General features: G+C 41.2%; 1 protein-coding gene across 7 annotated transcripts in view; it reads right to left on the minus strand.

The window, feature by feature from the left end:
• The window catches only part of TMEM117 (transmembrane protein 117), a 531,690-nt gene extending 517,085 nt beyond the window's left edge, over positions 1 to 14,605 (minus strand). For 2 of the 7 annotated variants that reach the window (XM_033866883.2, XM_033866887.2), the window contains exons 1-2: positions 14,335 to 14,604; positions 4,873 to 5,177 (exon numbers count right to left, since the gene is read on the minus strand). In XM_033866883.2, coding sequence (XP_033722774.1) covers positions 4,873 to 5,149 — 277 coding nt within the window. In that variant the 5' untranslated portion in view covers positions 5,150 to 5,177; positions 14,335 to 14,604. Of the gene's footprint in view, positions 1 to 4,872; positions 5,178 to 14,334 lie in introns of those variants that run through there. The other 5 variants (XM_033866886.2, XM_019934588.3, XM_033866885.2 and 2 more) reach the window with 4 other exon arrangements.

Consider the following 14,605-nt stretch of genomic DNA (forward strand, 5'->3'; position numbering starts at 1 on the left):
GAATACGAAATCCATTTCTGCACTTGCCACCTCACCATGCAGTGTGTCTTATACCAAAAAAAAAATTCCTTACCAGAGTTTAGGGCAAGAAATTCTAGAATTTAGTGCAAAGAAAAATTCCCCCATGAAACTTGCAATTTTCATCATTTCTGATATCCAAAGATATGTAATGTATCACATTTCCCCTTTTGCCCTGCCTCCAAGGAAGCTCAAAACCAACACAGTAGCAAAACTCATGAAATCAAAACATATTTGATTCTGTGGTACTCATTTACTATTCCTATTGTATTAAACATAAATGTTTTTGTAAGTCATTTCAATTCTTTTTTTGGAATAAAAATGATTTCTTCAATAAGCTCAAAAAATTAAGTTCCCCTTTCTATGTAAGCCTTATCAGCATAATAATTTTAGATTTCTCTATTCATGGATATCCCAAATGTATAATCCTCCAAAAGGGTAGGATGCATTATTTGAACACACACTTATTTTTTTAAACAATGGAATCATCCAAAAAAGTTGAAAAGAGAGGCACTGGAAAAGTATAAACTGATATTCCAATGGAATCTAATTTTCATAAATCCTGATATAATACTTACCTCAACAAGATTCAGTGTTAAACGTAAAGAAATTTTTTAAAAATGTATTAATTCTCATTTCACATGTGCTCTTAAATTATATTCTGCATTTGGGAAATTTGTGACCAGCCTGAAGTCTTACAAGTTTAGTGCTACTATGTAGGAAAACCAACTCTCTCATTTTATTCCAATCATACAGCACAGGTGAGAGGGGAATAGTTTTAAATGCATTTAATTGTTTCTGTCTCTGATAGAGAGGCATGGACATATATACACTACCAAACATAAGGTAGATAGCTAGTGGGAAGCAGCCGCATAGCACAGGTAGATCAGCTCGGTGCTTTGTGACCGCCTGGAAGGGTGGGATAGGGAGGGTGGGAGGGAGGGAGACGCAAGAGGGAGGGGATATGGGAACATATGTATGTGTATAACTGATTCACTTTGTTATAAAGCAGAAACTAACACACCATTGTAAAGCAATTATACCCCAATAAAGATGCTAAAAAATTTAAAAAAAGCAATTTCCAATTTGCAAGAGTCAGCATTTTTATTTGGGACAAATCCCACTACAAATTATAAATCATGAGAGGGTTTCATGTTGTTAACTAAATAGCCACAGCATTGTAATATTCATGTCTCATAAAAAATAAAATTTATAACCAATGAACTGGATTAAATCAAGTGATCACGGAATCATTCACTCTTCCTCACGCATGCTTTAAAATGGCAATATTGTGTCGTCTTTTTGGAATCTACAAAGAAGAGACTTTCCATAATAAAATAAGTGAGGGAAGACTCAAGTGAATGAAATGAAAGCGGTAGTGGCACTCTATTTAATATTTTTATTTGGCATTTCATTGGAGAATTACAAAAATAAAAAGAAACTGTTTACTTGATCACACAAAATGATTCTGATTATTTTGTAAACCATTCCAATTTCTGTAACAAAAATTTCTGTACTTGTAGTGAACAATCCCACTCCTCTCAACATACATACACCATCATTACCATTACCACCACCTACCACAAACTTGCACCTACAAATTGTTAAAGGTTTAAATAAGGCCTTTTAAAAAAGTGAATTATGGGGCTTCCCTGGTGGTGCAGTGGTTGAGAGTCCGCCTGCCGATGCAGGGGACACGGGTTTGTGCCCCGGTCTGGGAGGATCCCACATGCCGCGGAGCGGCTGGGCCCGTGAGCCATGGCCGCTGGGCCTGCGGGTCCGGAGCCTATGCTCCGCAACGGGAGAGGCCACAACAGTGAGAGGCCCGCGTACCGCAAAAAAAAAAAAAAAAAGTAAGCCATAACTAAATGTGATTTTAGTATAAGAGATAGGACGGCAATAGAATAACTTAGTGAAATGCAGTAATTACAAAACCAAATGATCTGCCCTTATTATTAATATCATTACCTCCACCATATGATTTTCATTCAGTCTTTTATAATATAGGCTGATAACTTTTCTCCAAACTGTATATTTTGGTCTAAGCTTGCCTTAGCTTTCTACCCTGAGCAAGTTTATGGAATGGATTACAGATGCATCCAGCCATTGCTTGTAATGGATATCTATTGTTTTGCCTGCTCAGCACCCTTCGCCCACTTTTGAAAACTGACCGTCTCTCGCTTACCCCCTCCCCTTGACCTCTTCCATCCATATGATTACTATAAACAACACCATGCTTGTTCAATGTTCAGTGGATGGCCCAGCTCACACCCAGTTCCCAGTTATCCTCTGTGTCAATGACCCCCAACTCTCCATTTAACTTCAGCGCCCACTCTCTAAAGAACACACCCTAGTTGGGAATCACCACTAAAGAATGCCTATACTTCTGTTCCAACACGCCATCTAACCACACCCATCAGTCCGTTCCCTCCTCTTACTCCCGTTTCACCTGTTCCGTTTCATCCAAATCTTCAGGCCCTTGCTCACTCCTCCGAAACCACTGTTTTCCTCACCTCCTTTCCACACCCAGCCAGAACCCCCTACTAATCAAATCAATACCTCTTTTACTAGAACTCTCCATTGATTTTCCATCCTTTGTTTCCAGTACAGCAAGCCTGAGTATTCCCCGACCAGGTGAATCACTCCAATTCTGTTCCAGGTGACTGAGCTCTCACAGAGAAAGCTGCTCCACTATTCAGATTGGTATCGTTCAAATTTATAGCGACTAACCACCTCAGCCCTCGGTGATCATCAGTAACCCTTTCATTTGTCCTAGTCAGTTCACATCTATATTCCCTAGAGTAGCTCTTCCGAAGTTGGACCACTTTCTTAAGCCCCTTGCTCATCGATCCCTCCATCTTTATCTTTAGCTCTTCCTTCCTCGTAGTGAAATAGAAATCACCAGGTGGGAGCACACTCACCTCTCTACTCCTCCAACTCAAATGTACTAGAGTACCAACCTTGATCTCACTCATGACTATTTCTGAGGAACCAGGGTGTCTCCTCCTGTCCTCTCTAAGGCCACTGTTTGTGGCCTGTGTCCTAAGTCACAGACCAAAGCAACCTTCAGAGATGCTGTCTTCCTTCTATATCTTTACCTGCACTTCAGTCTAGCTTCTTCCCCATGACAAGCAGATCAATTAATCTCACTCCTCAAATAAAATCACCATCATCAAAAATAACAAGAGGGGCTTCCCTGGTGGTGCAGTGGTTGAGAGTCCGCCTGCCGATGCAGGGAACACGGGTTCGTGCCCCGGTCCGGGAGAATCCCACATGCCACGGAGCGGCTGGGCCCGTGAGCCATGGCCGCTGAGCCTGCGCATCCGGAGCCTGTGCTCCGCAATGGAAGAGGCCACAACAGTGAGAGGCCCGCGTACCGCAAAAAATAAAAATAAAAAAATAACAAGAAAAACAAAATCTCCCCTTAGCCTTTTTTCCATGTATAGCTACTTCCCATTTCCTTCTTCCATTTCCTCATCAAATTTCTTGAAACTACATATTTTATAATATAAAATATGTACATTTTATATGTTTATGCAATAGAAACAGATGGCAACAGTTTGAGGAGTAGAGATTGAGAAGAATATATATATAATGTTATGTGTATGTATGCATATATATTTGTTGTTTATTCCCTAAACCATTGCCATCTGTTTCTCACCAAACTTCTAGACTGAAAAAACCCACACTAGGTCACCTATGATCTTATAATTGCTAAATTCAAAGTTTCATTGCTAAGTTCTCTCCCTAATTGACCCAGTAGCATTTAAAACTTTCTTTCTCCCCATAGCATTTATCACCTCTTTGCATTTTATACATTTACTTGTTTAGAACCTTTCTTCCTCCTGTAGGATGTGTTTATGAGGGCAGATACCCTGCTTTTTTGATTCGATGTCTAGAATAGTGCCTGGCATAATAAGTAACCAATGAATTTGTTGAATAAATTGCACCCACCTCCTGGCCAAAATCGATTGGGCCAGAGGTAGGAACCACACCCAACCTGGGTCAACTTCGTTTAAATCTAAGAGTTTAAGCTTGGGACCAAGAGTCAAGCCAGTCTGTCTAAGTGGATGTAAACTGATCTTCAGTGTGAAAGGAGAATAAAGCAGATATGAGAGAGAAGTCGAGACAAAAACATCCTGGTAGAATTCAAGCCCCTGGTTCCATTATCCCATTTATCAAAACAAATTCTACTCTTGGTCTCTGTGAAATATCCCAATACCCGTATAGTAAGTTACCTTTTAAACTTAACCAAATTTAGTCTCTTTTTCTGTTGCTTACTACCAAGAGATTCCTTACTATAATAGTGTTCTGTGGTTGATCAGGCTCAAAATAAACATTCTAAAGCCAATGTTCAAAAACAAAAAAAAAAGGAAAGAGAGAAATGAGGGGAAAAAGTTAAGAGTTCCTGTTCTAATTCCCTGAATGAACAATATGTGTAAATATATGGGCAATGGTTAACTTACTTTAATGAGAATGTGGTGTGATATGGAAGCATTCTCTTTATGATTTACAAACCTTTTATGATATCATACTTAGGTACTACTTATGGGAAAAGAGCTATTTACATGTCTTCTTTAAATAAGATTACACATACAATCATGTTAGATGTAACACCATTTTATAAAATTAAGTTTAGAACTAATTTTACCTCATGCTAATATTCCTAAGGCCATAGAAAAGTACACCATTAAACACAGAACAGTTGAAGAACCAGAGCTACAACAGCACATAACTAATTAAGGCTGGAAGGCAAACTGAAATGCATTCTAAACTGGCAGTTAGAAATAACAAAGCTCTATCCTGGAATATAGAATTAAATAATTATCTGCATTACATTTCATGGGTACTTACCAAACAAACGCTGATGGAACAGAAATTTGCCAGCTATTAGTCCTATGAGAATGGCAAGGAGCCATAGAAGTACCTTCAAAAGCCTCCAGCCAACTTCTCTAGGGTACTTATTTGTTACAAATGAAAAACAGTTTCCAACAACAATAACGTTGGCTTCTGTTTGGCTATGAGAAACTGGGTCCTCCGCAAATATTAAGAAGTTAAAGAAGATCACCAAGTAAGCCACAATCAACCGAGACCAGGGATGCTGGAAATAATAACGGAAGTCTTTACCCATCCTTCAAAACTTCAATTCCGTAGTTTACCTGCATAAGAAAAGATACACAGGGTTAGAGCAGAAAAACAAGTAGTCTCTGTCTTCCTGTTATCTGTTCAGATTTATAACAGCTCAATAGAGAGGTATTTGGAAAAGACCTGTTCCTATTTATGGCACCAAGACAAGCCTGAGATTGAGGATTGTCCCTTCCCCATCATCTCGTCATACCTCTGATCTATGGGGATTTAGGAAAGAAGGAGAGTATTGGAAAGAGTAGCGGGAGAGGGAGGGACATGAGAGGGCAGATCATGGTCCAAAATTGGGATGATGACTGAAACCATAGGTAAAAATCATCTCAGGAGGCAATATACAGCAAAAAAAAAAAATAATGCAACACTCTTCCTATTTTAGATTATCCTTTTTATGTTACAATCATAATACATATCATTTAAAAATTAAAGCAATGTAGAGGTAAACTGAGGACATATTAACAAAATATAAACATCCTCCTGGGCTTCCCTGATGGCGCAATGGTTAAGAATCCGCCTGCCAATTCTGGAGACACGGGTTTGAGCCCTGGTCTGGGAAGAACCCATGTGCCGTGGAGCAACTAAGCCCTGAGCCCTAGAGCCCGTACTCTGCAACAAGAGAAGCCACTGCAATGAGAAGCCCGCGCACCGCGCCCGCAACAAGAGAAAGCCCGTGGGCAGCAATGAAGATCCAACGCAGCCAAAAATAAATAAATGTATTGATTTATTTATTAAAAACAAAAAATCCTCCTCTGACCAAACCCCTCTCCTCAGAGTTAAGGTCCCTTAATAATTTGATGGATATACTTTCAGACCTTTTCTTTTTTTTTTTTTCACATTGACAAAAATGTGTGTGTGTGTGGGCTTTTACAAAAATGTTCACAGTCTACTTGCCAAATAATTTCAACACAGAATATGGTTCATGAAATAGCTAAGTCTATGGCAGAGTAGTTGCATGTAGGAGAGCTTTTAGGCAACTCTGCTTGTGGGAAGTGAAGAGGAAGGGGAAGATTTCACAGAGGAGGACATACCCAAATTGGAGGTTGGGGGATCAGTAGGATTTTTTCCCCAGTGAAGGAGGCAAGGATGCTCAATCTAGGCATGTGCAAAGGCACAGAGGCATTGCAAAATATGTGATATGCCTAAAGGGCCAGGCCCTAACGTGGATGTACACTTTGAATACAGAAGCTTTCCTAAAATGCTGATGTCCAGGCCCCACCCCCTAAGTCTTGCTCAGCTCCTCTCTCTTTCCTCTTTGGGAGCCAGCCTGCCCATAGGAACACAAGCCTGTCTAGGTCCATCAGGTGTGGGACTGGGTGATTCAGTCTATCTAATTCTGGGGTTCAGTTTTGGTGAGCCCATTTGGTGCTCAGACTAAGCTATAGTTCTTTTTTTCCCCTGCAAGAAAGCTGATTAAATCTGGGGTAATAATAATAATAATGAAATTCTCATTTTACATGTGGCTAAAAATACAGAGAGCAAGTCAAAAACCTGAAGTAACTGGAAGTCAATGGAAGATCTGAGGATAGGCTCCAAGGCTGGCTCCCAAGTTCCAGTCCAGCATTCTGGGCTGATGAATGTCAAGTAAACCCACTATCTAAGCTAATGAAGACCTGGCTTAGCTATTTTAGAAAAGCTACGTAAACACACAAAACAACTGGCAGTAAAATTTAGCACAACAAATAGTTACTGTGCCTTGGATTCTAAACCTTCTAAGCAATTACAAGTCCTTTGTGATCTTCATGAATACTCCAAAATATCTGTTCCCAGCATCTGTAGCCCAGATCGCTAAGGAATGGTGATTTTTTTTTTTTTTTTTAATGTGAGGTTCATCACCCAAAGACCTGTGTGGTTCTCACACCAAAGAGAGCAGAGAAAGTGATGAAGAAGAAAACACATCATGCATTTTCACAGTATTCAATAGGCTAGAAGGCCAGAATGGGTCAGCTGTCAACTTGATTTTATGCAACATCTTTGAAAATGTCGAAAGACCACTATTAGAAGAGAATACATAGAAATACCTCAAGGCCAATGAGTCTTGAAGCAGGAGTAGTTCCTACATGCCCATCAGAACTGGACAGGGGTGTCAGTTAACAAGTTAACAGGTTTCTACATTGCTTCTCCTACCAGTGAGGAATTCTGGTGTAATTGTCCCACCACCTCCCTTCCCCACCCACACACAAGCAAGGCAGCAGGATTTAGAACACTGACTACATATAACCTTGATTGTTTTTTAAATAAATGCTTTGTGGAGAGTTGGCACATACTTATTTTATTGTTGCTGTTGTTAACTTCAGAACCTTGCTTTGTGGGCTATGTAATGTCCACATGTCCAAACTGAATTACAACATTCAAACAATTTGGAGACAGCTGTTCCTCTCCAATATTTATATTGTTTCAAGAGAGAGAGCTATAGTACTGAAAACAATCCTGCCCTAGTAGAGATCCTAATTCCCACAGCATGCTGTGAATGCTACTATCATTCCCATGTTACAGGTAGGAAAACAAAGGAGCAGAGCAGGTGCTGCCTACGTAATTTGCATATCTAGCGAGTGGAAGAGCCAGCACTTCAATCAAAATCCATTCCTAGCCCTTGATCTAATATACCACAACAAAGCCGGAAGTGTTTGTTGCAATAAATAGTTCCCATCGTGTTTACAGCTTAGTCTTCATCTCCCCTAACTAGATTCAGTGACTTAGACACTAGCTTAGTGAACAGGATCATTTGGTCTTTTTATTTTATGCTAAACGTGGTTATTTATTCTTGCCTCATACACTAAAGGGAAGCGACGTCTTCTAGAGGGCCCCAAATTTCCAAACCTACATCATAACTTAAACAACACCTGTGCTTATCTCCGCTTCCTGACTTCGTACACAAGGTTGCCAAAAGTTTGCCAAGTGATCTCGGCCTGTTATCCAGAGCACCAAAACTGCTTTCCTCTCTGGAGTTCCCATAAGGCATCCTGATGATCAGTACAACCATTTGGTGACTCTAATGTTAACAATCCAGGATTGAGGTGGTTCAAATTGACAATGCTCCACTGTGTACACAGTCTAAAAATGTTTTTTAATTTTTTAAAATTCAATTCTGCTACCACAGTTGAGCTTTTATCATAAACAAATGTGCTTTTGTCGTAGCTCTTAGCAGATCACAGTGAAATGATTTGTTTTTTATGTGTTTGTCTCCCTCACTAGAACACAAAGTCCCCAGAGAAGGGGCTGTTTACTTTCAGAGCAAGCAAAGTGCTGAGCTCATAGTGGGTAATCAGTAAGCACCTAGTGGATAAGCTGAGCGGAGATCAGTCCCCTCATTTAGGTGAGACGAGAAGGCAGAGCAATCTGCCATTCCTTCCACTAAGGGAAGAGAAGAACAGCTGAGTCCAAAGACTGCAAGGATGACTCAGCCAGGAACAAGCACTGACACACCCCATGCCCACCCCTACAGTTCTTACCTCATTTCAGCCCCAGGTTCTGCACTGTTATCATTATTACTAAGGCTAACATTTATTCAGGACTTAGCATATAGCCCACACCATGCTAATGAGCTTTACAGACATCTCATTTAAATTTCATAGCAGTCCAATGAAGAGATAATCTATTGTAAGCAACGTTGAAGCTGAGTTTAGTAACTTGCATGACAGAACAAAACAAGCCTATGTCACAGCCAGCATTCACATCCCAGCTACGTGGCTTCAACATTCTATGCTACACCTTCCCCACGCGAAGACAGACATTCCAAAATCTTGCCCTTTTCATGTTGTGTATAAAGTTCCTAATAATAAAGCCCACTGATATAAAAGATTCAAAGTACTTGTAGGATAAATGAGTCTACTTTTACTATTCAAACTGACTCGGTAGCATGATCAGAAAGAACTGGGATTCCTCGAATTTTTTCCTTCTTTGAGCATCAGTATAAGTAGTTGAGTCGATCTGATTGTCCTTTTGCGACGCATCACTGATATTCATTCTGTGATTTTCCAACTCTGCTTGGGGAGAACACTGCACCTCTGAGAACTAGACTAATTCACACCATTCAATTCTCTCTCCTGATAATATCATCATTAGGTAGATGCCCCCAGCAATACCTTGGAAGCCTCTGCTTTTTCACCTAATAGCAGTGACAAAGATGATGGTTAACTACAGGCTGAAACTTTATATACTGTCTGATAATCCACAGGCCTTCAGTCATGGTTTCCAACTCTAGAGGGACTATTATTTAGAGTAGATATTAGAAATGTCATGCATTTTACTACAAGCCAGTATTTCACCTGGTACTAAAGGCGAAGAATGGAAAAATGGAAGGTAGGGTAATTACACTCAAGTTGGGAAGATCAGCTGAGCAAAGGCACAGGAAAGGCTATCTGGGACAGGCACAGAGATGTATCAGTAGTTCTGTGGGGCTGGAACATAGAGCACTTGGGAGTATCCTGGGAGAGTTAAGGATAATTTGGGGCCAGTTCAAGGAAGATTATACAAAAGTACTGTTCTGTATTTTACTGAGTAGACACTATGGATTCAAAGTTTTCAGATCCGAAACTGTTTGGAGCAGGGTTTTAAAAAGATTTCTCTGCCAGCTTGGAAAATGATCCACTGGTATGAGGCGTGATGAAAATGGCGAGACTAGTTTGGAGGCACCTCCAACAGTTTACGTAAAAGATAAGCACGTCCTGGACCTGGACAACATCGATACCTTAATAATTGTTGTAATAATTTGTTTGATTACACCAAGAGTACCCTGCCTTCCTTACTTATTTTACAAATAAGTGAAAATACTCAAGGACTTCAGGAGTATGAATTTCATGTTTTCTCAGCAGGAACCCTGGCTCAGGTGATACTTTTTGCATAATGACAAGTATCCTCAAGATAGAGCGTATCACTTCTATTTTAAAAAATTTATGAATGCATATGGCAAAGTCCTTGAAGAACTAATAAAATATGCTATACAAAATACACTGTTACTAGCCAAGTAAAACTCCCTCAGAGCCCAGCTCTGCTAACGTAGGTCTTAGCATCTAGTGATACCTAACCAGGTAATAACATCGTTTTCATTGTGGAGCACTGTTCTAGGATAAAAAAAGAATTTCTCCAAAGTTTTTGAAGCTCCCTGGTATTTATGTCTGAAAATTCACCTGTAACCCTTCTTAGCTCTTGTCAAAGGGCTTATTAAAGATGACTGCGCCTGTCTCTGCCAAGAGTGTGAACTTTATTCCAGCACCTTGAGTCTAATTTCCTAAAGCATAATGTTTAAAAAGACTTCTTGTGCTTTACTTTTTGCAGTATGCACTTTGTGCAGCAGACAGCTGTGTGTTGGACACTTCTTGGCTGTATTAGTACAAGACAAAGTTAAAGGGTATTTTCTTCAGTTACCTAGCTATAGTATTATGCTAATGTATGTAAAGTTCCTTGCAGTTAACAGAACACTTTTTACAATCATTTCATTTAATCCCTAGGAAATCATCGCTTTTAAAATTGCCTATCAAAAGGGCAGACAGAACTTTAAATTATTGAATACTGTTTCCTTAAAAGATAAATAACGATAGCCTATGTTTATGTCACATTTTACCTCTTAGTGTTCTTAATGGGTGAAATCACACCTTTAGAATGACTTTATAGAAATGATCAAAGGAATCAGGAAGGCAAAACAAATGGCAGTGAGAGGAATATGGTCCAGTTCTACCTGACCCTGCTACTCACTAGCTCCGTGACCTTGAGGGAATCCCTAACCGCCCTGAGATTCCATTTCTTCACCAGCAGAATCCTAATGCAAGTACTTTCCTCATAGGGTTGTAGTGAAGACTAAAGGAGATTTCATTTGTAAAGTGCCTGGTCACTTTCAGGAACTTCCTACCCTGAGGACCACTATTAAAATACAAGTGTCTCTTGGTCATTCCCATTAAACATGAGCATGAAAATAATATCAACTCTATATTACATTTACTGAGTGCTTTTCACATGTTACTCTCAGTGTCAAAGGATTTTAATATAACAACATAAAGGATGAATATCTTCCTTAATTTACAAATATTGAAAATGAGGCTCAGAGAGGTCAAGCTACTTGTCTAAAATCATACACAGAAAGTGGTGAAGTCCACTTTTTGTTAATTCCATGCTAATTCCATAATCTCTTCATTCATTTGTTCACGATTTACCAATTGCCTATTTGTGCCAGGCACTGGCCTATGTGGGAAGGTTACTAACAGACCACACCCCTGTTGCCCTGCATCTTAGAGTCTCAACTGAGGGAAACAGACATTAAACAGAGAAAAATGAAACACACAGTATTTTAGAAAGTTATAAGTTGCTGGAGAAAATTAAAACAGGAGAAAGTTAATAGGGGGTGTCAGGAGTGAGGGAAGTTGAAGAAGCCCTCACTATAAGGTGACAATTGCCCAGGCATGAAAGAAGGAAGCGAGGCAAGCAGATATCTGGGGAAAGAGTGATCCAGACAGAGGGAACTCCCAATTGTAAAGGCCTGTGCTGGGTGCATTAGTGCATTTAAGGAACAGCCAGGAGTCTAGTGTGACTGGACAGGGTGTGGGTGCAGAGGAGTATGAAAGGACTCGAGGTCTGGGAGGCAGCATCACCATCAGGCCTTGAGGCCATCCTACCATGTGGGCTTCACCCTGTGGGAGATGGGCAGCAGAGAGTCAGGCAATCTGACCACTCTGCCTGATGCTTGGAAATTTATCAGATTCTGGGTACATTTAAAAAGAAGAGATGACAAGATGTACTGATAGACTGGATGTGGACACGGCCTGGCAAACCCCAGAATGGATTTGCCATTTCCTGAGATGGGAATGCATTTCTTGAGATGAACACTGTTGGAGCAGACAGGCAACATAATAACAACTAACATTTTGTAGTGCTTTTTATGTGCTGGGCTCTTGGCAAGCATTTTTCATGCATTATTTCAATTAACATTTAGACCAAACCTTTGGATTCACCAGTGAAGAAATAGAGATTTTAAAAGGTTATAATTTGCCCAAGGTCATACACCTACCAATTGGCAGAAGCAGAGAGAACTATCTCTTTATTACCCCAAAGTCAATACTCTTAATTACTGTGTATTCCCTACCCTGAAAAGTATAACACCTAATAAATTTCCAATGGGGAGGGAGCAAGGGTAAGAATTAGGTGATGATGTGCGCCTAGTAGGCACTCAATAAATCTTTGCTGATGGATGAGTAAATGAAAAACTGTGTGATGACGGTTGGATAACAGACCAGTCCTGGGTGAGAAAAAAGCACTGAATATTCCATTCCAGACAGAACAGACTCTGGATAATGGAATATCCAAGTCTGTAAAATGAGAAATGTCAGAAGGTGAGAAAACCTCAGGACCAGTCCTGAGGTAAGGATAGGTCTTAGTTTACTATCTTGAATTGTTCGACGAAAAGGCAGGCAGGCATGAGGGGATGACACACAGTATTTTTATGTAATGCAAATGCTTAATACAGGTTTTAAAAATACAAACAGCGGTAATAACAGAAGTAAAATTGGAACTTCTTACTTTTAGTGCAATGCAAGAGACCATACAGCCTTTTAAATAAGAATCAACCTTTTAAGTCAATCAATGAAACCACCATAAGTGGCTCTGTACAAATACCAGGATTGTATTTGTGGTATCCTAGCTAATTCAGAGGATCGCATCCATAAATCACTTCCTAGACTTTCTCTTCACATAGTTTCAACCTTTAAATTATGTTCTTCCCTTGTTATTGTCCTTCAGTCTTTGGCATAACAAAGCACTGAACCCATGCAAGTGTTTAAAATAGAAAACATGAAAGCAAAGCAGTTCAGGGGTTCTCTCTGAACTAACACATTAGCCAACTTTCCATCAAAATGGCAAGATTTTGATCAAAATGTCCTTTTCATGTCCTAAAGTTGAAAAATAATCACCAATGAATTCTTTAAAAATATTTAGACTTCCTTTTCATTACATGTGTTGATGATAAAAAATTAATTGCCATGCTCATATTCTAAACACAACACCAAATAAAGTAACAGTTAATGAATAAAATAAAATTCATTCATATCTGAAATTGCTTTTAATTGACTGACAGTTTTAAGAAGCAAATTAAGTACAACAAACAAGTACTGGTTTCTGATCACAAGGATCAGGTGAAGGTGGGATGGGGTGGGAATAAATATGAGGCAAAATGTCAAAATCCATAATTACCTTTAAAGTACAAAGATTGGGGGAGAAGGAATAGAGCTGGAAAGTATAAGCATGGCAAAAATTCAATACTTTACAACAAAAATTGCTTTTACAGGGATTCTACTACACTTTACATTCAATAAATTGGAAGAACTTTTTTTCTGAAGACAAAACAAAACCCTGAAATCTTCCTGGAAGTCCTTCTCTGGATTTCAAACAACATATCATTTATAACTAGGGGGAAAATACATTTATTCAAATACATTTATTCAACATACTTTTACTCGAAAAAAAAAATGTTGCTCATGAGACTTCTACCTACACATAAATACTAAAATAAGCATGTAATGTTTACGAGCATCTCTCTCTCATACACGCACACTCGTTTATTGTTCCACAGCGAGTAGAATGAATAAGGGCAGCCAGAGTGGACCCACATGAGTCAAACACACTTGTGGGCCTCTGGCATTTTCAAAAATAGGACTCGACAAATAGCTTTATTAATCACGATGAAGACAGTAAACACCCAAACACTGAAGTTTTGTGGGGTTTGGAGGGGTTTGTTTTTTAAGGCGAACACTCCTGAACTACAACCTGTTAATTTAATTAACGAACAATACTGGGGCTTTTACTCTGTTCGCATCCTAGGAACCCCTGAAGCGAGGAAAGTTCACCGTCCGTCCTGGCGACGACACTCACCCTCGGATCCCGGTAGTTTGAGGGCCCCCCGCCCCCGCGCCGCCCCGAGCCCCGAGCCCTCCCCTAGCCCTCCTCCTCCTCCTTTTGCTGGAGGGCAGGTGCGCGCCCCCCTCCCGGGCACTGCACTGCCCCTCGGCGCGCCGACCCCGGGAAGGGAGGAGAGGAGTCGCTGGGCAGCGGGCCGGGGGACGCGGCCGGGGCCGCAGTCGCGGGCAGGACGAGGAGGCGGCGCGGCTGCGGGCGGCCGGACCGCGAGGGCTCCGCCGCAGCGGGACCGAGCGGCGGGGGAGGCGCGCGCGGCCGCCCGGGCCGCGTACTCACCAAGGGGGCCGCGCGGGCTCGGGGCGTCCGCACTCGGGAGACCCGGTGGAGCGCAGCCCTCCGCCGCGCCCGCGGCCTCGCTGGGAAGCGCGGCGAGACGGGCCGGCGGCGTCGCTGCCACCGCAGCTGTCACCGAGCTATAAATACCGGCTCGGCCCACACCCGTCGCCGCCTACGCCGGGGGCCCTCCGCAAAGTCCGCCGGCCGCGGGCCGGGCAGCGGGAGCGCGAGGGCAACAGCGCCGAGCAGACTGCGCCGGCTCCAGCTGTGC

Source organism: Tursiops truncatus, chromosome 11 (assembly GCF_011762595.2).
Source record: "Tursiops truncatus isolate mTurTru1 chromosome 11, mTurTru1.mat.Y, whole genome shotgun sequence".
Classification (NCBI taxonomy): domain Eukaryota; kingdom Metazoa; phylum Chordata; class Mammalia; order Artiodactyla; family Delphinidae; genus Tursiops; species Tursiops truncatus.